Raw genomic sequence first — 27,467 nt, forward strand, 5'->3', positions numbered from 1 at the left:
GCCTCGATCCTGCACATGCACAATTTTCTTTCGCTGTCACTTGCTTCAACAGTAAGCAATTTATACAAAAGTTGCACATTGTTGGTTATCTTTGTGGCATTTTCTATCCCAGATGTTACTATCGGAGTCTCGAAGGCTTTTCTATCCGACGGTTCGATGTTTGTTCAGGTCATCTGGCACAAGATGTCGTTTGTCACTGGTGACCCGAGCTACAAATGGCGGGCAATTAGAAGCTCCACTGGGCGGCTCAGGCACTGTAAGATTGTATTTCTAAGTATAACTTAAAGCAGGTGGTACTAATGTAGCAAAAGAATTACAGTTTATGGTCAAGTAATCTGTAAATTTGAGTCAGACGTACTACCTACACTCATCCTACACGGGTGTTTCACAGGGAACCCAACAAACAAAAATAATCTTTGGAAAATGACAAATTACAAGTGCCCATTGGAATTTAGATATTGCTTTGATCCCAATGTGGCTAACTGTTTGGGACCAGGGAAAGAATTCTGCGGAGCATTAATCATGCATACAAATATTCCATATAATCCTTCACACATGAACGGCAGTAATGAATAGAACAAGAGTTACAAAATTGTATGTATGCAGAGATCTTGTCTGGACCATTTTTAAATCTAAAATGTGCCTGCAAAGGCTCTTGAAAAAAAGGTTTAGTTCAAAAGCTCAATTGATCATGTTTAAACCTCATTTAATTAAATATTTGAAAGTGAGATTTGGGTTTTATAGCCAAGTGGCACATACTGCCAGAGCTTATCCCAGTTTTGATAGCAGAATATTTAAACTCCTCCCTAGGTGGGATGCTAGTCCATTGCAGGGTACCCCCCAGCATTATTTCGCCGGTACCCATTTATACACCTGGGTGGAGAGAGGCACTATGAGAGTTAAATGTCTTGCCCAAGAACAGAACACAGTGAACCTGGCCAGGGCTTGAACCCGGAACATCCGATCCAGAGTCTGGCACACTAACCATTAGGCCACCACGCCTCACATTCGGGGTTTATAAGTGGTTATAATTTATTTCAAATCCTATATCATCAACAACATCTTTTTTCAGGCTTGGCTGTGATGGTGCAAGAGTGGGGTGTGCCAGAAAAATTTAACTACAAGCAGTCAGAACAAAATAATTATATATTAATTAAACAGATGTTGAAAATGACTTTAAACAAATTTCATTCCAACAATTTTCTTTCTACAGTCTGAAATGTCATGATATTTGAATACGTTTATGTTCTGAGAACAACAGTAATGAAAGAAATTTATTTTCAGGTTTGTTTATTGTCAACTTGTGGTGTCCATAGACACAAGGATTTGCCGCACTTTAAAGAGAGAACTGCAGCAAAAAAAGATTCAGGGGATGGTGATCACACGATGGGTAACGAGGCCTACCGCATGCCACATCCCATTTGGTAGGTGTTAAAACATTTCCTGATTAAATGCTGCAATACAGGCCCTGCATATATAAGGCTAGGTTCTAATACCGAGCCACCAGGGTCCCTAGCATTTATACCTTTAACAAGCACTTTTAAGTGACCTTATGTTGTTTATTGTCATTCATTCAAGGAATGACAATTTTTGTTTAGACACAACTTTTGTTTAGACACATTAACTATTATTTTCACATTTTGCATTTTGCATTTTACATTTAGTACACTTTTTATTATTTATTTTTCTCGAAGATATTAGCTACAATATGAATATTATATTAAAAGCTACTCTAAAATTCGAGAGGAAATAAAGTCTATGTATGTATGTATATATGTATGTATGTTAATATTTTGTATAGACTTATATGTATGACTACTCAACAGAAGAAAGTTGTTGTCAAATCGTTGCACTCTACAATAATGTTTTGTTGATGTTTTGGTTTAATTTTGCTTTTAGTTCAGTGAATGTTAGGTTTTTAGACCAAAACACATGAGGGTGTCTGAAAGATGTGAAAAAGTCATGCCCTGAATGAACACCAAAACTGAATAAATGATGGGTCAGCAAGGTTAAGTTTAACTAAATGCTGCAGGGTATTCAGAGATTAAATTGAGAAAATAGGTGTAAAGGTTTTAATCACTGACTGTTTAAAAGTTGGTTCCTTCTTAATATTTTTAATAAGCTGACTGGCTATTTACAGGTATTCCTGTATTCTTCAGGTAATTTCAATCATGTTCAGTATAATAGACTTCTCAACCTAAATTGACTGATTACATTTTTAATTATAAGAAATTGTATAGTAAGACTGTTAGAATCATAATAGTAATATGGACATTCATTTTTTTAATAAAATTATTAAAAATATATGTTGATTCTTTCTATTCTAGGACAGAGCGTGACGTCAACAATATTGAGATTACCCATCAAGAAACAAAGACAAAGATTGATAAGGTTTTACCATCTATATAATATGGAACTCAAAGATTTCTTAAAAATACATTCTAAAACACCCACCTAGTATAATATATAAATAATTAATCCAATTATGTTGGTTGAGGCAGTCTAGATTCCAAGTGGCCTTTGGTTAGTATACATGCTGGATGGAGGAGATCTAATTTATAGTTATAAACTTTCACAGTGCCTCCCTCAACCCAGTGTTAATTTTAAAAAATTCTGCTTGTAGTCGTGATCTACCGAATGATCAAGTGCTCTGGACTGTCCTGGATGGGTGTGGAGGGATCTACATTTGATTGAAGCATAGGCCATCCTTTTGTTACTTGTTACAATATGTTGGGCCAGACTTGATTTTTCTCCACCCAAATGATTTATGGGAACAGATAAATAATAAGTTATTTTCATTTTTATTGATAAGGCTTGTAGTATTTCAATACACATAATTATAAACCAGGATTTGTAATTTTGTTGAGTTTGATTGCAGCTTGCCTATGGCTGTGTGCAAACTTTAAGGGTGGCATTTGATGTTGTTTCCTTGTACAAAGTTGGAAAGATGACTGAAAACAAGTGGTTAAAGTAAGTTGTAGCTACTTATTAATTATTATTTCTGGATCAGAAGTTTGATTATCTACAAGAGAGACAGTAATTCTGCAGGTGCTTCTGATCCTGTCCAAGAACCAAGATCTTTAAACGTTAATTATTAATGTTTTTAATTCACAGTTGTAACTGTTTATCTTTTTGTATTGCAAATGCACACTTATTGACTGAATGTGACACATTTCTTTAAAGCTATTGATGACACTTTTGTCACTGTAAAATTAAGTTGTAGCATTGTAGGCATGCGATGCGTGAAGAAGCTGCAGTGCATGCAGACGTCTGATAGTTGCAGCCCTTTGCACGCATTGCAGGCCTGTGCTACAAGGTAATAGTCACAGAGATATGTGGCAAAAGCCTTGTAATAGATGAATTATACCCACTGGCTTTCTGATTTGCGATTTATCAATAGTCGCATCATCATGCTTGAGACCGTGGCAGGGGTACCGGGTATGATAGCAGCAATGGCTCGTCATTTTCACTCGCTACGGAAACTCACAAGGGACCATGGATGGATTCATACACTATTAGGTATCAATTTATTTTGTTTATAATTTAGGACTTTGTTTGATTCACACATATGAATTGAAAATAATTTCACTTTTTTTTAAAAAAAAACAAATAAAGAGGAAGCTGAGAATGAGAGGATGCACTTGATGACAGCCCTGGAACTGAAGCAACCTGGAATTCTCTTTCGAGGGATTATACTTCTTGCACAGGGTGAGGACATTTTATACTTTCTTTACTAAAGTAAAGCCCTCGAATTTACCCCAAACTGTTCAGCCAGAACATACCAGCCAAGTTTGATTAATCAATAGACCCTTCCACGGTTTCTGACGCCATCTTGGTTGGGGGGCAAACACCGCAAAATTTACAGTAAATGTATGGAAGGGTCTATTTGTGCTTGTGTTGGGCTGTTATAAGTATTTTGTAGTTTCTTTATCCACCCAGGTGTATAAACAGGTAACATCAAACTGTTAAGACAACTTCTTAAGGAAATCCTGTGATGAACTGGCATCCTCTCCAGGGTTTGACTACCAATGTGTCATTCCAGAAGATACCTGATACCACTTTAAGTCAAACTTAATGTTACTGCTGCTCAGACCCTCTCAAGTTTTTAAGACACAGTAGAGAGAGAGTTTTTCTGGTCTGCGTTTTCGAGACATGGTGGTTAGGGGGTTACCTTACTGAAAAGGAAAAAATTCCTGGCTTCCCTCATTATTTTTTTTTTTTTCAGGTGTCTTTGTGAACTTCTTCTTCATAGCTTACTTGCTCAGCCCCAGGTTTTGTCACAGATTTGTAGGATATCTGGAGGAAGAGGCAGTTAAGACTTACACTTACTGCTTGAAGGTAACAACTAATTTAATACATGAAGGACTACAACTTGTAGTTATGTATGGAACTAAAAACAATTACAAGCAGTTGGAAAAAGAAAGCCTGTGTTTAAGAGGTGATGTAGTTATTTTAACCTAGTGGTTTTTAATCTTTCACTTGCAACATAATGATCAAATATACAAGTTTATTTATATCACTTTGATTTACTCATCTTCTACGTTTATATATTTAACAAACTCACAAAGTGACCAGTTCCCATTTGGCTTGATGGCTCAGATTGCTTAGCTAGTAGTGCATTGCACCGTTATCCTAGTGGTCATGGGTTGAAATCCCTAAGCCTGTTGTTAGGCTTCTTTCCTTATGTTGCACACACAACTGCAATAGTCTTTCATTTTTTAAATCCTTCATTCATAGGTCAAATATATATAAATGATTTTTCATATCTTTCCTTAGCTATAGGTCAGGAAAATTTACTATAAACTATAACTCAAAAGAGGCGCCGTTCTAACCGTTCGTAATTTTGAAATTTTAAGTTTATAACTGAAACCTTTTTAAGTTTACACTCAGTCTGATGATCGCTTAGTGCGTGAAACTCGAGTTACAATTATTTTTTGTCTTTATATTTGTAACTATAAACTATAGGTATTTAGGTAAAACTGGCATCTGCAATGAGCCAGTCCGATCAGAGAAGGAAAGAACCATTTGGATTCGGTTCTTGTAGCTTTTGAGGTTTAAGATGATGGAGTACAGTTGATTCCCAGCAGTATAACTTCATGGCACCCAATATAGACGCCTTGTCGTCGTTTTAGGCCACGTATGGCAACCGGAAGTTGATATTGGTGAACTTTACTCACACCGTACCAGTGAGTTGGACACCTTGCATTTTTTAGCCTGCAATCAGGCGTTCTTTTTTCAATGTTTTTGCTTAAACTGAGTCGATAATTCCGCAGTTCAAATATATGATTTTCATATCAGTATTCATAATTTCATGATCATCTTTCTTGAGGTATATTACGAACCAATTTAATGACCAGCTCTCAGTTGGCTTGTTAGCTTATTTGGTTAGAGCGCTGCACCGGTATGGCAGAGGTCAGGGTTCCTATCCCGGCAAACCTGATTTTTTTCAGGTTTTCTTTTCGCAACTGCATAAGTTGCATTAATAACTGCGAGGAACTTCCTCAAGTTTATTTCTTCATTCCGCAGTTCATATATCTGAATTTCATTTATTCATAATTTCAAATACGGCCTTAAGAAGAGACTCAAAGGCATCTGTGCTTTAATACGCTTCCGTTAATTACTTAATTACGTGGGATGGATACCCGCGTATGGTGGGGTTCCGTTTTTTTCTTCAACACTTTCATTGTAGACAGAAACGTGCATGTTGATTGTTTCCCAGTCGACGCTTTGGTAAATGTCGTGATAACTTCTTTCGAATAATTCCTGTCATTTTTCGGCCCATTACCCTGAAAGGTACCACGATTACTCTAATGGTGGTCATTTGAGATTTTGCACCGTAAAAGGTACGAAGAGCAACCCCGTCATTTTCATATGTGTGATAAGCAAAAACAGAAAGACCCCAGATTCTGTGGTGACATTACGTAAAAACGGCTGGATGACTTCTGTGAATGTAATCCGAAGATCCTTTCATTAAGGAACTACACTACCAATGTGGGTTGTTAACACTTTTAATATAAAAAAAATCCTCTAACCATCACCGGCTTTTTGAAAACGAAAAAGCAAAAATTAAAATTAAAAATAAGTAACTAAAGGAGGAGCTAAAAAGGCTAAAAAACTGTTCATACGAGCTAAACAATTCATCTAAAAACAAGTCACGTGGACATCAAACTCGTCCCGGGGTCATCACGCCTTGGTTTACTTCAGTAGTGCCAGGCCCAGGGCAGCGCAAACGGTCATCAGGAACACGCTGAAGGAAATATGGGAGCCTGCGTTACACAGGTCAGTGTCACAGCAGCCCACAGCGCACTCTCCGTCGCTGCTTTTGTCACAGACATCCTGCGCAGCTTTACAAGATGCATCGTTGCTGCAGCTGTTAACCACTGCTGTGGCATCGTCTTTTTTTGCCCAGGTCCTCATGCATTTATCCATTCCGCTTGGACAGGACGTTTCTTTGCTGCTGTCCAGTTTATCCTTGGCGCAGGCGTCCTCAGTGCCGATGCAGGTGTAGCACTTGAGGCCATAAACTAAAATGAAAGATGAGAGAGATTGAGACGCAAGAAAATCACATTCCCTTGAACAACGAATCATACATAACTCGTGTTATCGAAAGAGGTAGCAAAACTTAATTTGCTACATTCCATTGACGTGTTTTTGCGTGGAGTTTGAGTACAAACCTCAAAATTGGAAGGAATCACCAGCAAATCATCCGGTTTAATAATCACAATATAGATATGCCTAATACCGGTAGATTAATTAAATCATAACTACACTAAACAAAACTGAAGCTACTATACAAGTGGTGCAAAGCTGAAGAGCTAGTACTTAACATTTAAACAATAGTCCAAGTGAGAATTAAGGCAAAAAAAAAAAAAAGGCAAAAAATTTAAGTCACAAACTCGATGAAAAACTGGTTGGCTTCAGCTGGTCTCACAAGGAGTTAGTAATAAAATCTATAAGTATGCGAAAGCGACTATAAACGCATGTTGATTTGCTGCGTATGCAATCGCCTTAAAGCCAAAATCATTGGATTAAATCTTTATGTTTAAACAAGACATGAAGTCGTAGCTTGCAAAGCTCGCGGAAAGGACGGCCATTTTATCCAGCTGCTGTTTCGTTCAATCAAGGTGGTAAACATTCGTTAGTCCAGTTATTTTCGCCATTGTTTCTTTTGAATAACTCAAAGCCGCTTTTGCATCATTACTGACCATTTATAGCATAGCTAGTAGAGGTGACTCTACTAGCTATGCCATTAGCTACGAAAAGTGCGGTGAAATATAAACCAATATAATGCCCTGTCAAATGCGTCTTTTGTGTAATGCACCAATCAACCATTGATGGAGCAGCAGGAAAGTTAGCAGGCTTTCCAGTTTTGGTGTTCGTTTAAGCAAAAAAGATGTAAAAATATTGAAGTTACAGGAATATCGATTTAGCTGTTTACAGAACGCGACATACTATGGTATCAACTAGTTTGAAAAGGTGTCAACTTGCATAAATTACTTGATGAGGTATATAATGAGGCAAAAGAAACTAAGAAAGACAAAAACCAAAGCGGTTTGCTCCTATGGAAATTGTTTGGTCGTCGGCAGAAACAATAAGCAAATTGTTGTCTTGAAGTCGACCAAGCCAGTGAAAGTAACTTTGGGAAAAAAGTGACGCAGCAAGGTGACAGTGCTTTCAACAACTTTTCAGCGCCCAGTAAAGTAAAGCAGGTGTATTTTGGGCTTCAAGGAAGCTCTTCTCTTGTACGTTTCTAAAAATAAAAATAGTTCTCAAAGCAGTCTATCCTGGTGAAAAGTTTTAAATTCAAATCTTTTAGACAAAATTGAGGTAGTCCGGTACCTAAATGGAGCCATTGTTGTTGATATTCGTACATGTTTTTGTCCTCTTCTAAAACTTAAGTGGCTGTCCAGCTAACAGCGGTCTGGCGACTTTCGGGTCGCGAGTAAACCTTCCCTTTATTTTTTGTGACAGAAAAGGACTTAATGTGAAATGATTAAAATCGATCTAATTTTTTCCAGAAACTTTTTCTGTGCTTCGCTACAGGACAAAACGTATTTTACTATCTGAGAGCGGTTTTCAGGGTTATTCGATGGCGGAAATTCGGCAATTTTAAAAGCCGCGTTTCTTCGAAACGAATAAATATCGCAAAATTTTAAATAGTACATTACATTAAGCCGCATTTACCTTATCTTATCAAGGAATATCGAATTATGTGATGAAAAATTAAATTAGCTTAATTAAATCAAAGACAACGCGGTTTGCGGTATGTTTTCTCGCATGACAGATTCCTCAAAAGTAAAAGCTAAAATCTCCAAAGCGGTACAAAAATCACAGGTAAAATGCACTTCACAGCAAAGATCAAACCCTATTCTAATAGAAAATAAATTAAAAGGTCCGGGTATCGTTCTACTTTGGACGCGAACAAACGTTTTTAAGAGCTCATTTTGGCAATATTTACATTAGATTGCTCGTTTGACGGTTTATGCCCAGCGCATGTAATTAGATAGAAATGTTTTTTCCAGCAGCTCAGAGTCTTGCTGTACATACTCGAAAAACGAGTAGTTTTGGTTTTTATGGCCGTTTTAGTTTGTATAAATAAAAACGGCTGAAAGGCCATAAATAGGAATCGTTCGTCCGCTCGCACAATATGCAAATTTTGCTCATTTCCAACAGGTTGTCGATTTCAGCAAAGTCAAAATTATCTCAAAGATTAAAACTTACTTTTTCTCAAACGTTTTCCTTCTTGAGTTTAGACACTCGGCAACGGGAGGCCTTTACCTTATTCTGACATAAAACAAACTCAAAGGCGAAGGTATTATTTTGCTTTGCATGCGAACAAGTGGTTAGGAGCTTCTTGGTCAATATTTACATCAGAAATACTCCTTCGACGGTTACACGTAATGTCCAACGCAAACTGTATGACTGAATAGATTTATTTCTTAACATCTCAGATTCATTTTATGCCTCTTCAGAATAACAAGCTTTTTTTTCTTCTAAGCCTTTGTCAGTTTCTAAACAAAACATTAAAGCGAAAAAAATGCCATAAACACAAATTCTTGATCTATATTATTTACAGCGGGCTGTCAATTTCAGCTTTGTTTGTTTACATCGCAAAGACGATAAAGCTCTTCCCTAGGGAGGGAAAGTGGACAATACGCAAATAAATATCCAGATGCGCTTTTGATTTTTGGAACAAATATCGAGCTGTAAGAAAAAGTTCCTGTGCAAGGGCCGGAGATTTTTAAAATATCCTCCACGGCGGAAACGATAAAGAAAAATATCAAGAAATGAATTTTACATCAAAATATCAAATTCATGCAACTCCCTCTCCGTTTCAACAGTAATGTTATGTTCCACCCCTATGAATATGGCAAACACCGCACTACTTGTATCTAAAACTAATTAACAGAAACTACTCGGTACTTGAGTTCACCTACAATCACAAAAACGATCTTAATGCTGTTTTCGTGACATGCGTTTTACACAATAATCCCACCTTGCTCCTGGTTTATGCATTTTGTAACTTTTTTTTCTCTTATCGTTAAAACATCAAATTTAATAAACTGTTATCTTTAACAACGACTCCAAATGAGAACATGACCGCGTGCACAACTTTTTCCCTTTGCTCATTTACAACTATCGGTAAACAAAGCTTACAGGGCACACACTTTCCAAGTTGAATGAAAACATGGGCTTTGAAAATCTTTTCTTTTAAATTTTATCACACAGAATGCCAGTCCATTTATTGTTTCCAGGTTGGTTCAAGGGTACGCAAAAAAGAAAAACAAAAAAAATCAAATGGAGTTAAAAGTTTGGTAAATTAAATTAAGAGAAGTTTTAATTTTGGCAACAGATAGCATTTCTCTGTGGGAAAATGAAAAAAAAAAAAAAACGGAGAATACTTCCCTCCCAGCTACATGTTAACTATAAACATCGTAGATGGATAAGGTAGGTGCATGATAAACTAAAACTTTAATCCGGTTTGAGCTGTAAAAGGAATGAACAAAAACCGACGCAAAATCGAAAACATTGAAAACTTTCAAATACACTGAGTTAATTAAGCGCAGGTAATTTTCAAAACGCATAAAACTTCCTTAATCCTTTATATAGAATTTGGTTAAATAAGACAATGATGCGTGATTTGAACTATATTATCCCTGTATTGTGTGAATATTGTCATTAGAGAAGACAGAAAAAGAATAGACAAAATGTTGTTTCTTGCTATTACTTACGTGATCCAACAGGAATAGCAACCTCAAAAACTTCCATCACTTCTCGTGCAATTTTCACAGTCACGACTCTGTCACTTTTAACACTTTTCTGCTTACCCTTGTGATCGGGATAATGGCATGCTGTGCGGCCAGTTTGATTTCCCCAGTCTTTGCCAAGGTTCGCGCGATGTCTTGGGCACACAAACATATTTTTAACTTGTTGGGCAGTTTTACTAAAATAGCCAGCCCGTAGTAAAATAAGTCTGAAATGTCTTCCTTTGTTAAATGACATCTCCTCAGGAGAGCCGTAGTATCACTTTTGCATTCACTTAGAGGCACCAACTTGCTCTCTCCTTTAAATTCCCCACATCCAATTTCATTCTTCGTCGACATGAAACATGTCGTTGAAGACGCCATGTCTCGCACTCTCGGGTACATTGCGTGACAACAACACATCAACATTGCAAATGTTACATTACATTGGGAATTAAGAGAACTTATTAATAAAAAAAAAAACAAAGTTAAAATATGTCTTTTTCTACGAGCCTCCAGTTGACTGTGTCAAAACTCAAGAATGACTAATGTTTAAGAAGAAAGAGTTTTAATCTTTGAAATTTTGACTTGCTGAAATCAACAACCCGTTATAAATAAGCAAAAATTTGCATATTGTGCGAGCGGACGAACGATTCCTATTTATGGCCTTTCAGCCGTTTTTATTTATACAAACTAAAACGGCCATAAAAAACAAAACTACTCGTTTTTCGAGGATGTACAGCAAGACTCTGAGCTGCTGGATAAAATATTTCTATCTAATCACATGCGCTGGGCATAAACCGTCAAACGAGCAATCTAATGTAAATATTGCCAAAATGAGCTCTTAAAAACGTTTGTTCGCGTCCAAAGTAGAACGATACCCGGACCTTTTAATTTATTTTCTATTAGAATAGGGTTAGATCTTTGCTGTGAAGTGCATTTTACCTGTGATTTTTGTACCGCTTTGGAGATTTTAGCTTTTACTTTTGAGGAATCTGTCATGCGAGAAAACATACCGCAAACCGCGTTGTCTTTGATTTAATTAAGCTAATTTAATTTTTCATCAAATAATTCAATATTCCTTGATAAGACAAGGTAAATGCAGCTTAATGTAATGTACTATTTAAAATTTAGCGATATTTATCCGTTTCGAAGAAACGCGGCTTTTAAAATTGCCGAATTTCCGCCATCGAATAACCCTGAAAACCGCTCTCAGATAGTAAAATACGTTTTGTCCTGTAGCGAAGCACAGAAAAAGTTTCTGGAAAAAATTAGATCGATTTTATTCATTTCACATTAAGTCCTTTTCTGTCACAAAAAATAAAGGGAAGGTTTACTCGCGACCCGAAAGTCGCCAGACCGCTGTTAGCTGGACAGCCACTTAATTTGAAGTCAAAATGATGCTTGAATTCGTCATATTTCGTTTCATATTTTACTTTAGGAATGAACAAGCTTTAAAATCTCTACCATTGATGGGATTTACTGAGTTGACCGTAGAAAGCTGATGACACTGCTGCAATTTTGCTAGAATCCCATCGAGCCGTTTCTTATTATACCACCAAAAAAACTGAACCAAATCCAGAGCTTTATTAGCTCATTAGCGAGTCAAGTTGATGTCCTGCAACTCGAATAACAGACACTGCGCAAAATGATCAAATTCGACAACACCACAGCCAGATAGAAGTGGGACTAGAATGCGACAGAGCAGGTGACAGGAAGGTCGGCCGTACCTACCACTATCGAAATATGCTTAGACTTAAAGCATAGAAAATAATTACTGTTACTATGAACTCCAACCGAAGACGAAATTGATACAATATCACATGATACTTGTTTACGAAAAGGAAATAGCCATATATATTATTTACCTCACTGACCGACCGATTTGTTGTTGGATTTCTAATTCGATCTTACCATAGCAACCATACGGAATAAACACTTATTTCATTTCACTTTAACCTCTTGTTTTGAGGTTCGGAGTTTAAGTAAAACAAAGACGTCCTGAACTTACCAGTTGCTAAAACTGCAGAAAAAACGAAAATGCTCAGCAGATAACCCTTCATTTTGTGTGCTACGTAAACTTCGGACTTCGCAGTATCTAGTACGTACGAACTTCAGCAAGCAAGCATCCACAACAGAGGTACACGGTCTGAACATGGGCGTATATATCCTGGGCATTAACCAATAAGATTCTAATTGTAAATATAAAAACCAATCAGGACACAACAACACCACAAGCAAAATTTAGCATCCTAAAGGTGTCAATCAAACACCAACCTTTTCCAGAACAACCTCCGCTTTCTCTTTGACCTTCAATAAAAAAGCGAACGATTATTAACAAGAATGTTCTGTTAAACAACAAAGGCACCTCTTTGTTATGTTTATTTTGGTTTGATGCGATTTTTAGGCATGTTAAGTTTACACACATTTCCAGTCCACAAGGCGTGACAGGTGACTACAAAAGTACTAATTTGCATATCGAACCCAAAGGGTGAAAAATGTAGGAAAACCAGTTTTTTATAAAACTTGTTTAACTGGTTTATAATATCTGGAAACCGGAAATTTAGAGCCGCAGCAAAGTTAAATTGTTACATACTCTATCCCGGCAATATTCAAGCTTGCCATTAAGCCCCAACTTTCAACTGTGAAATTGCAATTGTTTGTGATTTATTATGCATAAGTTATGTAGAAAATGGTTGTCATTAATAAGATATCACCTTGGATACCAAGGTGAAACACAGCCAACCTCATAAAAAGGTAATAAGCCTGTACATGAATAGGGCCGTTAAAATTGCGAGTAGCTTCGTGTTTAAATAAATGCTACTACTACTACTAGCCTGTGTAGCTGGCGGGACAGGCGGCGCGAGTGACCAAAAGCACTCTACGCGCCGAAAATAAAGCATTCGTTCGCGAAATTCCGCCAGCTACGTAGGCTAAATTGCGAGTGAAAATACATACACTGCTCCAATATTGAGCCCAAGGTCCATCGGCTCCTCACTCAGCGGTAATTTCTGGTGTTCCAGTTTTATTTTGCATGCTTGAATTTTGGTTTTTACCACAAGTTATATCTGTCAGTAACGAAAACGTTTTGTATTTGATCTTCAATGCTATTGCATTTCCATATTTAGCATAGTATGAAGGATTTGGATTTGGACCTCTCCCCCCCGTTTTCCGCCATCTGTGAAGCTCATGTGAAAAGTAATTTGTGTTATGAAAAATATCGTGTTGAAAATACATATAAGTCATTGAGGCAGTCGTTAATGATTGTTACAACGTCGTCTTTTTTGTATCTTCGGGAGAATTTATTCAACCCGCTTGCACACGACACTTCCTGGCCGGGGCCCTGGTGTTCTCAGTATTCGCAGGTGTCCCCGGTGCCAGAGATAGGGTTTGTGTTTTTGGAGCAGAGAAAAAAAGAGCGATAAAAACCAAAAAGGAAGGGGAGAAAGAGGGAGGAGAGGGGAGACATTGGTAGCAATGCCATTAGCTGAAATGAAAGATGAGAGAAAATGAGACGCTTGAAAGAAACCTCATTCCTTTGATAAATGAATCGCATCACTCCTGTTGTTAATGTAGCAAACCTTAGAGAGTTTTCTTTATTTATCCGCGGAGGTGCGAACTAGCTTAAATTTAAACAAACTGGAGGTGAACTTCAAGAACTCAAATAAATTTTTATTAGCGTCAATTCAAAACTCATGGGCACGTTTGCGAAAAAAAAATTTCATTTACACCAGTGATATCTTATTTAGTGTCCGTTGTCCGTTTTAGAGAGGGTCCGTATTATAGAGGTTTTTTCTAAAGACAATTTATGAGAATTTTGTTGGGACATCGGAGATTGTCCGTAAGAGAGAGGTGGCTGTCTGCTGTACAAGAGAGGTGTCCGTACAGAGAGGTTCGAATGTATAGCGAATTACCAGGATATCGCTCGCTGAGAAAAATAATATCTTTACACATTAAAAGATATCTCTTACCTGTGAAGATATCGATTTCGTCACGTTTGCTGACGAGTTTGCCATGTTTCAGTGCTGAATGAGCCAAAGTTTATCAATATTTAGTCGAAACATCTTCGGCAATCCTCCTCGGCAATCGTCGGAAATTTTCGGAAAAGGTCGTAAAATGTTTGGAAACATTCGTATGACAACATTGTGAAAATCTTCGGAAAATGGTCGGAAATCTTATGAAAATCGCCAAAACACCGTAATAAATAGGTTAATAAAATAAACAAAATAATTTAAACACTACACTCGAATTTCATATCTCCGCGCAGCCAGGTATTATCCTCTATTTCAATACAACTAAGATTCTTTAAAATTCTTGAGTATTCATTATCGTATCGTGTCTCATTCTTCAACGCCAGTAAAATTTAAATTTTAGTAGCTCTAACCGTTTGCATAGGCGTTTGAAGCACTTTTATTCCTTGGAAATAAAGTTCTGCCAATTTTTCTTGCATGCTTGGCTAACAGATACGTAATACAGTGGAACCCCCGATATAACGATCTTCGATATAACGATGTGAATTTAGCGGACCGAACGTTAAATCTTCCCCGATATAACGATATTATCAGTACACAGTCACAATTTAAGCAAAACATTGAATTTAATACAATAACATAACAGTAATTGAGTAATCTCTAACGTTTCTGACAACAGCTTTATACGATGATATACGAAAATGATACTGTATTCTAAGTCTCTTTCTTCTGTAAAAATTTATATGCCAGGTTTACCCTGATATAACGATATTTTCGTTTATTTTACGGCCATATCGTTATATCGGGAATTTCGATTTAACGATACCTCGATAACGATGTGATTTTACTGCTCCCTTGGTATATCGTTACATCGGGGTTCCACTGTAACTGTAAGCGGGTTTACAAAGGAGCTTGTAACTTCTTATCACCGCTGTACTGCAGGCGTCAACAGGCCTACAGCGAGAGCACTGGCAAAGTATGTCATGAGCACTGTTACCATGGTTACTGTCTGAGATCGCGCGTTGCCGGTAGGAAGCGAGTGTTCATTATTTATCATCAAGGTGGCTGGTTAATAGGAGGGGTGGGCTAAAAAGGTTTGGCATTCCTGTGAGGGGGAGGGGGGCGGCAAAAATGTTTTTTGCTTTGTTGAGGGGCCGGGGTGAAAAAAAAGTTTTGGTTCACCACATAGTGGCAATTGATATAGAGCTAGTAACATAACACAATTCAAATTTGCCAGAGAGAAAAATTATTGGATTGTTTACGTGTTTTAAGTTAATGGCTGGTCAATGGTTCATATAAATGCGCTGCAGGTGATAACAGATCTACAGCATTGTGCCAAAGAATGTCCCGAGAAGGAAAAATTCATGAGCACTGTCTGAAATTGTGCACAATATCACGCGTTGCTTAAATAAAAGGCTTGATAATTGCTGGGACATGAACTAGAACGGTTTAATAAAAATTAACGTACATTATAATGAAAGTATAGTGTTGTAAATGAATGTTGCTAATGATGAAAACATCCTTATTAGTGGCTTGAAAACTTTTATGATTGTCTTTTCGCAATTTTGTGTTACTGAACAGACAAATAGTGAATCAAGAGAAACACAACAAAGAGACGAAATTGGATTCAGTTGACCAAAGAAAGTAAACACTGCCGTAATTTTGCGACAATATCATCTACCAGTTTCTTACCACACCGCCAAAAATGAATACAGAAAACGCGGACCAAATTCAGGACTTCAAGGAGGTGTGGAACTCCACACGATTTCTATGAGCAGGACACAGGGAGGTCGGCCATAACTACAACTATCGTAATCTAATTTGACTAAAAACTTGGAATTTTTCTTTTAGTTTGAACTGGAACCGAAGGCAAAGTAAACTCAATATCACTTTGTTCTTATTTTCTTCAACAAAACAGCCAATTTATTAATGGCATACCGACTTGATCCTTTCATAGCAACCGCGGTCTAAACGTACATTGAACTCATTCCACTGATCTAGGCTTTATTGATAAACTATACTCTTATTTTAAAGTTTGGAACAAAGACATGGACTAACCAGTTGCAAGAACTGCAAAGAAAACAAAAATGCTCAGCAGATAACCCTTCATTTTGTGTGCTGCGTAAACTTCGCTGTATCTTGTACGTACGAACTTCAGCAAACTAGCGCCAACAACAGAGTGGCGCGATTTGACGTACGCGTATACAGCTATTTCAATTAACGTTGTCAGATCCGGAAAAGACTCAACAAATGAACAAAAGGTAGAATGTGTAGAAGAGAGCTGCTGCACGTGCTGAATAGGTATGAGATATGACGACACGACGAACGCGAATTGGCACGTTTTCTTTGTCGTAGGTACTATAAAAGTTAAAACACTTTCGCATTGTTTCAGTAAACAAAAAATATTTTAGTCCTTTATTAAATATATTTTAAACTCAGCTTTTAAACTTTTTTGTAATACGTTTAATAATCTTAAACTTTGTAGGTAAGGAGATGTGTTCTCTTCACTCTGTGTTATTTTGCAGCACGGGAGCATTTTTACCCGTGTTTCACCGCATGACGCGCACGGTAATAATTAGGTTGTTTAACAAAAGTCAACGTTATATTCAAGAGGTTAAATGAGCAGTACAATGTTTACAATGGCTCTGCACGTACACGTGTGTTATAGGTTTTTGATATTTCTTTGCCCTCTGCAAAACAACATGCAAACGGCCATTTTAAAGTCGTCTTTAGCGTCGCCGCACAAACGCACACGAGACCTCACATCACACACACATCACCTTTATTTTAGCCTTGGATTAATAGAGTAGCTGCTTAAGCTCGGAGATGAAAATGATCTTTTGCAGATTGCCAACAAAACAGCAAAGTGCGTGTAGAGAATGGCTTCGTCTTAACTCTTCAAAAAATGTGAAAGATTTGAGCCCAATTTGCGTTTCATTGTACTTTAGAAAGGAATTCTGTGTCGAGAATCCAAGAAACACTGATTAAAACCTTGTAGTGTAATGCATTACAGGAAAATAACGCGAATTTTTAAAATTCGCATTAATTTAAGTCGCGTTAATTTTTGTTCACGTCTATGGCCTTAGTTTCCATTATTTTGGCCCCAATTTCTCGATACAGTCCAGACTTTCTTGACTCCAAGGAAAAAGAATTTTTTTATCAGGGTGGAAATCAGCCTGTATCACTAAAACTATGAGGAACGCTCGAAGCCGTCAGATTCCTTCGCTTAACCCCTGCGATTGGAGAAAGCACCACGAACATTGTTTCTGTTAAAGATTGTACGCTTAGTGTTAAAATAAACGTGTTCCTGTTGTCTGGACAATTGTTTTTGTGTACGTCGCGTTAATTTCCTTCGTTTTAAAATGTTACCCCCTCTCGTGCGTTGATTTTTTTTATTAGGAAACAATTTTCCCTTCAATTCGCGTTAATTTAACGTTGATTTCAATTACCCTAATATAACACAAGCGTTTATTTCCTTTAAATGAGGTAAAAGTTTTGTTGTATGGAGACCAAATCCGGAGATGTATGGGAGAGGCTGGGGCAAATCTAACGTGTCACGACTTATAATGAGTGCAAACAAAATGATTCTTATCTTTCAAAAAACCATTTCTTTGCCTTTGTGACAGAGAGAGATGTTCAGTAATCCAAAGTAAAGAGCATGTTTCGGAACTGGAATAGTTTTCTGTGCCAGCTTTTAATCCGTCATCTGTCTTAATCTTTCCAAATATTTTAGACCATCCTTGTTCCTTGTTCGTCGCAGAAGAAAATTAAAACGAAAGCAGCAAGACTCCTACAACTCAGTTCTGTGATGACAAACATTGACAGAATTTATAAAAATGTAATCTAGAGGAACTACACTTCCAAAGAGGTTTAAAAAGAAGCAACTTTAATATCAAAAAAACAACTTTAATATCAAAAACCCCGCGGTGTCGGACTTGCTTACTCAATAAGAATCACTGGCTTTTAAGAAAAAAAGTTTTAAGTGGCTTCAAGCAGACAATATAAAAACGCTAAAAAAAGATACAAATTTCCTTTTAACGAGTTCCTCTAAAAATTGTTTATGCGAGCTAAACAGTTCATCTAAAAACAAGTCACGTGGACATCAAACTCGTCCTGGGGTCATCACGCCTTGGTTTACTTCAGTAGTGCCAGGCCCAGGGCAGCGCAAACGGTCATCAGGAACACGCTGAAGGAAACAGGCGAGCCCGCGTTACACAGGTCATCGGAACAGCAGCCCACAGCACATTTGTCGACCTCCTTAAAGACAATACCCTCCTTTTTATCACATTCTTCCTCCGTAGCTTTACAAACTTTCTTCACTGCTGCAGCTGTTAGCCATTGCTCCTGTGGCATCGCTGATTTTTGAGCCAGGTCCTCATGCACTTATCCAACCCGTTGGACAGGTCTAATTCCTGATCTGCTGCCCAGTTTATCCTTGGCGCAGTCGTCCTCAGTCGCCGCCGCAGACGTAGCACTTGAGGCCATAAACTGAAATGAAAGATGAGAGAAAATGAGGCACTTGCAAAAAAACCCAATACCGTTAAACGTTGTTAAATGTATCGTATACCGGCATCACTCCTGTTGTTGATGTAGCAAACCTTAAGGGAGTGAGTGGTTCGATTATTTATCATCAAGTGGGCTGGTGAATAGGAGGGGTGGGCTAAAAAGGTTTGGCATTCCCGTGAGGGGAGGAGAGCCAAAAAAGTTTTTTGCTTTGTTGAGGGGCCGGGGTAGAAAAAAGTTTTGGTTCACTACATAGTGACAAATGATATAAAGCTAGTAACATAACCCAATTCAATTTGCCAGAGAGAAAAATTATGGGATTATTTTGTACGTGTTTTAACATAAAGTAATAGCTTAACATGACATTTGGTCAATTGTGCATATAAATGCCCTGCAGGCGGTAACAGATCTACAGCATTGTGCCAAAAAATGTCCGAGAAGGAAAAATTCATGAGCACTGTCCGAGATTGTGCACAATATCACGCGTTGCTTAAATAAAAGGCTTGATAATTGCTGTGACGTGAACTAGAACGGTCTTAAGAAATGTATTGTAAGATTAGGAAGTTTAATTTACATTATAATGAAAGTAGTGTGGTTCCTAACGATGCAAAACTGAACTTAAAAACTATCATGATTGTCTTTTCGCAAATTTGTTAACGCCTTCGTGTTATTGTACAGACAAATAGTGTAACGAAGCAAGAGAAAAAAAGACCGAAGCAGTTATTTTTTGTCAGCGTACAAGCAGAACACTAAACACGTTATCATCTTAATTAAAGTTGTTATGGAAGGTGAATTAATGTTAATCCATGCCTTGGGCGCGGGGCGTCCTTCAGAAAAAAAGTTCAAACGTGCTCAGCTATTAAGGAAACCGTCACAAATTAGAAATCAATAAAAGTTTTTTGGATGTAATTTATTAAGACTAGTACTTTCTTAGGTGACTGAAGCCAGTAAATGCCAAGATTGCCGGGTTTCAAATGCGTGATTGCGCATGCAACTGCAGTGTTAACCACAAGGTATCAATCTCTTACAAAAGTGTTAGCATTTTCCGAAATTCAACTTAAATTTTATTCAAATGAATCTTTACAATTCTTTTAAATACAACTAAGGGACCGCCCGCTAATTTCCTTTTTGCTATTGGTTTATTTTTTTTTTTATTAAACTGTCGTATTCTGCTGTGTGTGAAATATTTCTAGAAACGTTCTGAGTTGAAGTCTCCCGGAGGGGAAAATTTAGAAACAAATGAAATGGCTGACATTCTTGAGTCAAGTTGTTATTCGAATTCGTCATATTTCGAACGACTTTTCTCTTCCCCTGATGGATTCAGTTGATCAAAGAAAGTTAACACTGCTGTGATTTTGCGAGAATCCAATCGAGTCCGTGTTTTCATAACACACCGCCAAAAATGGATACAGAAAACGTGGGTCAATTTCAGGGCCTTAAACAATTCGCTCCTTGTCGAACCAAGTAGGTGACTAACAACTGTTATAACAGACACTGCGCGAAATGATCAACTGCTAATCCTACAACACCAAGTGCAGAAATCGAAAATGGGGTGTGGAGCGCCACACGAATTCTAAGAAGAGCAGGAGACAGGGAGCTCGGCCATAACAACAGCTATCGTAATCTACTTCGACTGGAAGCTTAGAATTTTCTCTTAGTTTGAACTGGAACCGAAGGCAAAATAAAATCAATATCACTTTGTTCTTATTTACCTAAGAAACCAGCCAATTTATTGATGGAATACCGACTTGATCCTTTCATAGCAACCACGCGGTGTAAACACTGAACTCATCCCACTGAACTTAACTCAGCTTAACTGCGCTCTTATTTTGAGGTTCGGAGTTGTAATAAAGCAAAGACATAAACTTACCAGTTGCAAGAACTGCAGAGAAAACGAAAATGCTCAGCAAATAACCCTTCATTCTGTGTGCTTCTCAAACCTCGCTGTAACTCAGTTGTACGTACGAACTTCAGCAAACCAGCGCCCACAACAGAGGTACACGGTCTGAACATGGGCGTATATATCCTGAACATTAACCAATAGGATTCTAGTAGTAAATATAGTAACCAATCAGGGCAAGGCAGAATCGTAAACGGGAACTAGATGTCTAATATGTCCAAATGTTAATCAAGCACCAAAGCGTAAACCGTTATTCTTATGATTCAAACAACTTCTCTAAGACCGTTTGCAATGAAATGCGTACGACTGATGCTTAGAATATTCTGTTGAACAATTTAAATCGTCTTTTTGTTTTGGTATATTTGGCTTGATGAGATTTTGAAGCATGTAAATGCAACACATCTCAGCCCACAAGGCGTGTCGTGACTATAGAGTAATAATTAGCACCCAATGGGTGTGAATGTGGGAGGTGCCGTACCTAATATAGCGGAACATGTTTCAAACACAAACAAAGTATGTTATTCTTAGAAAACCCGGATTTTACATGATATCCAGTTTGACTGGTTAAACTGGTTAATTATTTATTGGAAACCTGACATTAAAAGAGTCGCAACAAAGGACAGGAAAATGTGTTCCTCTCTGGTGTACGACGCTACATCACAACTTGTTGATACTACAGGCATATTTTGCCTATTAAGTGGCTTGTCGTTAAATAAGAAGTTCATTCTCGTCCCCATAGCCCTTTTCGTTTCTCTTATCCGGCAGGGACTTGGCACGAGAAACGAAGGGCCCAACTGGTGACATAGTATTTTTGAATGAATTCGAAAAAATCTTGAACGGAAGTCAAAAACGCCCTGACTCCTCACACAGTATTTAGAATCATCGCAACTGCATACATGAAGACCGGAAGTCCTAGAATCTAGGACTGGAAATCCTGTGACTCCAGAGCCCTTCTGCTTCAAAATTGATGGTACTCCCCCCCCCCCCCCCCCCATTTCACACCTTTTTGACGCGAAATACAAATTTTTACTTTTGCATTAAGGCACGTTTCACTGGGGATAAGCACAAGCACGAACGAAAACAAAAATATGAATTGACCCTTTTCTTTGGGATCTGTGAAAATATGCCATTTCCCGGGCCCAGGCCCTGTCGCTTTCTCACCCGGGTAAAACTTGGCATATTCGTCAAACCCTTACGTACCGTGATACACTATTGAGCACTATTCACAGCTTCCTTTTCAGTGTCTTGTTCATCCGATACTCGAAACTCCTTTAAAAAACATCACGACGTAAGTGATTGGCTGATGACTTGTTTTAACACAACGAACAGCTAATCAGCAAGGTACACATTTGACCGCTGCTCAACTGAAAGCCCAGTTTCTAAGAGTTTACTCTTAAGTTGAACACACATTTGCGTCGTAAGCCGGCGGTCACATGAAAGCGAGGCTCAAGACCACCAAATTAAAATACGGCACTCTCGCAAATGCTATGCAGCTGCACTTTGCAATAATCGTTCCGAAAACAAGAAACTGAGATCTGAAGTTTCATGTTTTTTTTTTTAAGGTTTCTCGCCGTAGTATGGGCGGACCGGATCAAAATGAAACGATACGTACGGCAAGTTCATCGTTTAGGGCTGGAAGTGATATAATAGGACCACTATTGAGTATTCTGACTATTTGAGTCTTAATCTGGCAGAATATTCGATACGACAATTCGACCTTCGGCGCTTTGGGTCCGCTTGCGGAATTACCAGCGCACTTTGTCCTCGAGCGAAGAAACCAAATAAATTGGAAAAAATTGGAAAAGTCTCGGCCTAATTGTCAAAAGCGACTAAACGAATAAAATGATGAAACGTCACTGTTGGATCGTCATCATCATAATACCTCCTATAATATTTAGTCCTTTACAACAGAGAGACTTTCAATCCCTGCAGATAAATTGTGTTTTAGTGTCTCGTATAAACGCGGGAAAAGCTATCGGACGTTAAGCGCTTTGTTAGTCTCAGTGAGTCTTGAAAGGTGCACTATAAAGCACCTAGTTTGTCTCAAATTTCTCGAATAAAGCAATACATTTGTTCAAGAGATAACAAGAACACGCTGTACAAGGGTGAACCTTGTACATCCTTAGGGCCTGTTTACATGGAAGGCGGGTGCCCCGGCTAACCGAGCTACCCTGGGCGAGCCAACTTTTCATACGTTTCTTAAGAAAACGTATTGAAGCCTTTACATGCTAGAAGGGTAACCCGCCTTGCCGGGGCACTCGGTCTACTTGCCCGGGGCACCCTTCTAGGCGGGATAGCTTTTTGCCATGTAAACGGTTATGGCCGAGCTATCCCGGCTTGCCGGGATAAGTTTTCGCGCGTGTTTTAAATAAATTTGAAGTTAATGGCATAAAATGTATAAATTCTGACCCAAACAGTGCTATTTGATCAAAATTATTCGGTCGGCTGGAAACTTTTTGAGCAATTTCGTGGAATGATTATCCTAATTCACGACACAACAAATTTAATTTCAATTTGGCGGCCAAACTGTTGAATTTCGATTGAATTTCGCCAAAAATGAACGCAATAATCTGAGAACTTGCACATGAAATTAAAATAGGTTTGAAGACGAAAAGCCTTGATTATTCAGTAAAAAGTCATATTTTTCTCATCATTTGGAGCTACATTGTTTTCCCACGCCGTGACACGCTTCAATGACGCTGTCTCATCTCGGGTAGAAGGGCTGTGAATTCTGCATGTAAAGGCGGGCTAGGTTTTATCCCTTCTAGCCGGGTAACTCGGTTAGCCGGGGCACCCTCCCTCCATGTAAACAGGCCCTTACAGTGTATCGTAAATTTCAAAAACGAAATTAAATTCATTGTTGGAATCTATCATTAGTGTGTTACTGTGTTAATAAAAACATGATTTAACATGTTCCGTTTTGAATGAAAAAAATGTACAAAAATGTACTTACGGCGATATTTTTTTTTCTTGGCAGTGCATTGATGACGGAACTCTGCCAATGTGGAACACAAGGCCCGCACCAACTCTTGCTGTTAACTACTGGAGGCTGAAAGTAAGATGTATTTTTTATCATTCTGTAACTTATACTTATACTGCGTGTTGGACAGGGCATTGAACATTTTGTAATCAATTAGCCTGTTCCAGGCGCTCGGTTAGTTGGGGTGCGGCGCGAAGAACTGCGAGTGGAGAGTATGTCGAGGGGTTTGGGGCCTCCTTTCCCAAGAAGGAGTCACGCATCTGCTATTGCAGACCACGTAACGTCAACTGGTCATCATTTGAAATGGGATCACTTTGACATATTAGCAAGGGGACGGTCAGATATCCATTGTAAAATAAATGAGACTTTACTGATAAGAAATTTAAAACCTGCCCTGAATGATAATGTGGGCAGCGAAAAGCTTTATCTTTACTAGTTCAGTTGCACAATTTGTTTTGTGCAAATTGTTATTTCATTGTATTTTATCATTTTTATTATTTTTTTCATCATCTGGTTAATTTTTCGTCATCTGTCAATCCTTGTTTTTCGATTAAAATTTAGTTGTACTTTCATTTTAACGGTTACTTCTAGCTTCTGAAGATGTATGTTGAGACATACGAAACGTCAAGTAAAAGATCCATTTTTTTGTAACAATGCGTTTGTCCGTAATGTTCTTCACCGCAGTTTGCGTGTTATTTTAGCACCCCTTCCCTTATTTTTAGCTCGCCGTTTTTCGCACTACTTTCCAACTGACCGAACGTCTGAAAGAGGCAAAAATTTGATGAAAACCTTGTTTTCTTTTTATTTAATGAAATCGTATAGCTAATATTTTTCAAACATTTTTTGTAGGAAGGGGCGGTCATGCGAGATGTTATCTTGGCAATCCGAGCTGATGAGGCACACCACAGGGTCGTGAACCATACTCTGAGCTCCATGCATCTCAATCAAAAGAATCCATTCTCACCTGGCCAAAAGAAATTATAAGCAAACGTACAACAGCAAGCGATCTGGGATCAATTTAGGTTTCTGGGAAACTGCTCACCTACCCCTCCCCAAACCTAACATTAACCCTTACTTATCGCTTTGGGCAAAATGTTAGGTTTGGGGAGGGGTAGGTGAGCAGTTTCCCAGAAACCTAAATTGATCCGCGATCTGCACACTGTTGGGAAGATGTATACCATGAAAACTACTGCCAGAAGACTGGTATAACTGTCGAGTAAATTTAACACTCTATCATGTAACTTCCAATACACCTGATTGAAGAAACGTTGACCCCTTCGACCCAAATGTTTACTGGGAAATCGGACAAAAGTAATCGTCTTAAATTGTAATGAAAAAAGTAATCGTCTTATTGTAATGAACTTTACAATAGGACAGATTGCGTAAATCATGCTCTTAGGGCCCAAAAAGAATAAAATATCTTGATTATCAATAAATGGAATATTACTTAGCTAACCAATGCTGACTACCTAGAATCCCATTCGGTCTTATCTTTCATGGTTTATGCTTTTCACAGGGCCAACGTTTCTTCAATTTGGTATATGCACCTTATTCGAGCAATAAGCAAAATATCCGCTTTTATTGTATGTTAAACCATCGAATAAGGGATTTATTATTCCACTAACTTTTTCAATTAGTTTGGGTCCGTATTCCGTACAATTGTCCGTCAGTATTTTTGCCCTGTTCTGACGTCTGTGCTAGTCTAATAACGTGGCATATTTTGCGCGTTCTTTTGCCCTAATATGGTAAAATGGCGCAATAGTGGAATAATAATAAATGGTAACGCTTTCACATCCCTACAGTAGGGATACTGCATCTATTTCAAAGCTTTTGTCATGAATGACCCCTTCAATGGCAATGATTGTTTTTGTGTTTTAGAGGTTAGAAGCCGCCGACATTTTCCCAAGCTGCCCGCTTAACGTCCACTGGACGAGTTATCTATCATTTGAGGTCAGACCAACCCTCCCCCCCCCCCCCTCGCTTCCCTCCCCTTAACGTCTACACGAAATTTCACTGACCTGTAAGCTTATTATTCTCGAGCCACCGAGTTCTACGATGTGAAAATAATCAACTGACCCTGTTCGGAAAACAGTTTAAAGCTGAGAACGTTTTGTGTATTAACTACTGAACTGTTTTCTCTTTATGTTCCTATCCAACATAAGATTAGTTTTTAAAACTATTTTCAGTTTTGTTTAAAAATGCATCGTTTTGTCAGTTTTTTTTTTGCCAAAAATCCACAAACGTCCAAAACTTGACTCCTCCTAACCCCTCCCCGCTAAACGTTCAGATGCAAGTTTGGTCTCCTTGAAGGTTTAATTCAAATTTTCTGAGAAGCGGGTAAGTGCTCTGTAATTGTGCGCATATCATTTATTTATACTTTTTCACTAATAATTACATTCGTCGAGTACGCAAAAATGAAGCAGCCAGCATTCACAAGCAATTTAACGTAACTAAACAAGAACATTGAGAAGCTTGAGAAGCTTAAAATCGGGCGCTTTGCCTTGAAAGGCAGGGTTCAGTACAGCAGAAACCACGAAGCAGTTACTTAAGTAGCACTCAGTCCGACTGTGTTTGTGTAAGTCACAGGGCTTGCATGAGCTGTATTAGTGTGCATAATATAATATCTAGAACGTTGTCGAGATTGCATTATTACTTAATGACATGATGGTTTCAATTTATAAATGTATTTCACACAATACAAATAAACGATTGAAGTAGACGACTAGAAAATGTAAAGTTTTAAGACTTAGCAAAGTGCAGTGTATTGGTAATACTGTAAGGTGCGGTTTCACCTGAAGGTCGTGTGCTTTTCGGTATTTTCCAGCCATTGCACTTTGATGGGACAGTACTACAACTGTTTACCGGGGAACTACTATTGTCAAGAAAATGATCACAACTTGTTGATGAATGATTGAACATTTGTTTCATACCATTACTGTAATAGCAATTGATGAAGGCTTTTAGTCCTGAACCAACTGGGAAATACTGAAACCCATTATCAGCCACCTTAAACGGAAATATCTTGTTGGTGTTTCAAGGAATCCAAGAAAACTTCACTCATCCCATGTATCTATGTATTGCGGTATTTTGTAATTTTTTGAGTGATTTTTGGGGATGTTTGGCAGGTGATAGTTTTTTTAAAGAATTAGTAAAATTTAGACAACTAAGAAATATTGAAAATTTAATGTGAATTTAACATTGGAATTTGAAGTTAGAAATTGGCAGACGGACACCAAACAGTCCCGTGACATCCTGGAGTGTTTTTGCATGGGGGTCAACTGTGTGATGATGTTTCCATTTTTTTTCTTCAATCCCCACTGATAAAGAACTGTTGTTGGTGTTATGTTGGTGTTATCACATGTCAAGCCTTTAACAAGGTATGAAAGAACACAAGGATTTAAATTATTCTGGTGCTCAATTTTTGCGTAACTAAAATTAATGTTACTCAAATTCCTGATGGATTCTGTCTTAAACTGTTACGAGCTTAGTATTTCCAAATTATTGCATGTCAATGTAAGGCAAGACAAGACATGCCTTGGTTCTTATGTAATTCTCTTAAAAACATATAAGATATTGACTATAATTTTGTCTGTGCTATGGCAATTCACAGTGGGGTGGTCTTGATGTGTCTTTAACTTGTGGTATATCATTTTTTTCTACATGGCAGTGTGCAACTGTAACAGGCTACCAGAGACAACGAGGTGTAATAACTGTGGCCAGTGCTTCATTGGAAGACAACAAATTCTATGTCAAAAGCACAAAAATACTATACATTTAATGGACTTGACCTCCTGCGTCTTTTGTTAACAGAAACTGTAAAGAAAGACTGAAAGAGGACTTGTTGGTGAAATTGGTTTGCATCAGCAACT

General features: G+C 38.0%; 2 protein-coding genes and 1 pseudogene across 4 annotated transcripts in view; 1 reads left to right on the forward strand and 2 right to left on the reverse strand.

The window, feature by feature from the left end:
- Window positions 1–26,530, forward strand: LOC144660557 (uncharacterized). Its single transcript, XM_078521209.1, has 9 exons — window positions 1–256; window positions 1,285–1,424; window positions 2,328–2,391; window positions 2,879–2,970; window positions 3,401–3,519; window positions 3,616–3,708; window positions 4,226–4,338; window positions 23,596–23,673; window positions 24,448–26,530. Exons 1-9 carry the CDS (start codon window positions 113–115, stop codon window positions 24,580–24,582), a joined length of 978 nt encoding a protein of 325 aa, XP_078377335.1. The 5' UTR covers window positions 1–112; the 3' UTR covers window positions 24,583–26,530.
- Window positions 6,126–27,467, reverse strand: part of LOC144660559 (uncharacterized) — a 36,667-nt gene continuing 15,325 nt past the window's right edge. Inside the window, exons 1-2 of one of the 2 annotated variants that reach the window (XM_078521214.1) lie at window positions 16,274–16,456; window positions 6,126–6,524 (exon numbers count right to left, since the gene is read on the reverse strand). In XM_078521214.1, the coding sequence (XP_078377340.1) occupies window positions 6,196–6,524; window positions 16,274–16,325 (381 nt within the window). In that variant the 5' untranslated portion in view covers window positions 16,326–16,456 and the 3' untranslated portion in view covers window positions 6,126–6,195. Of the gene's footprint in view, window positions 6,525–16,273; window positions 16,457–27,467 lie in introns of those variants that run through there. The other variant, XM_078521213.1, reaches the window with a different exon arrangement.
- LOC144660558 (uncharacterized) lies at window positions 18,114–20,736 on the reverse strand (annotated as a pseudogene). Its single transcript, XR_013572111.1, has 2 exons — window positions 20,589–20,736; window positions 18,114–18,703 (listed from the first exon to the last, which is right to left on the reverse strand). The product of XR_013572111.1 is annotated as an uncharacterized LOC144660558 (transcript).

Source organism: Oculina patagonica, chromosome 7 (assembly GCF_052425735.1).
Source record: "Oculina patagonica isolate OP01 chromosome 7, crgOcupat, whole genome shotgun sequence".
In the NCBI taxonomy this organism is placed as follows: Eukaryota; Metazoa; Cnidaria; class Anthozoa; order Scleractinia; family Oculinidae; genus Oculina; species Oculina patagonica.

Bases quoted from the DNA above. Each gene is read 5' to 3' on its own strand.
- LOC144660557 (XM_078521209.1), top strand. From the start codon at position 113: ATGTTACTATCGGAGTCTCGAAGGCTTTTCTATCCGACGGTTCGATGT. The intron at 2,392-2,878 runs GTTTTACCATCT...GTTTGATTGCAG, and splicing joins CAAAGACAAAGATTGATAAG to CTTGCCTATGGCTGTGTGCA. The intron at 4,339-23,595 runs GTAACAACTAAT...TTTTCTTGGCAG, and splicing joins CTTACACTTACTGCTTGAAG to TGCATTGATGACGGAACTCT.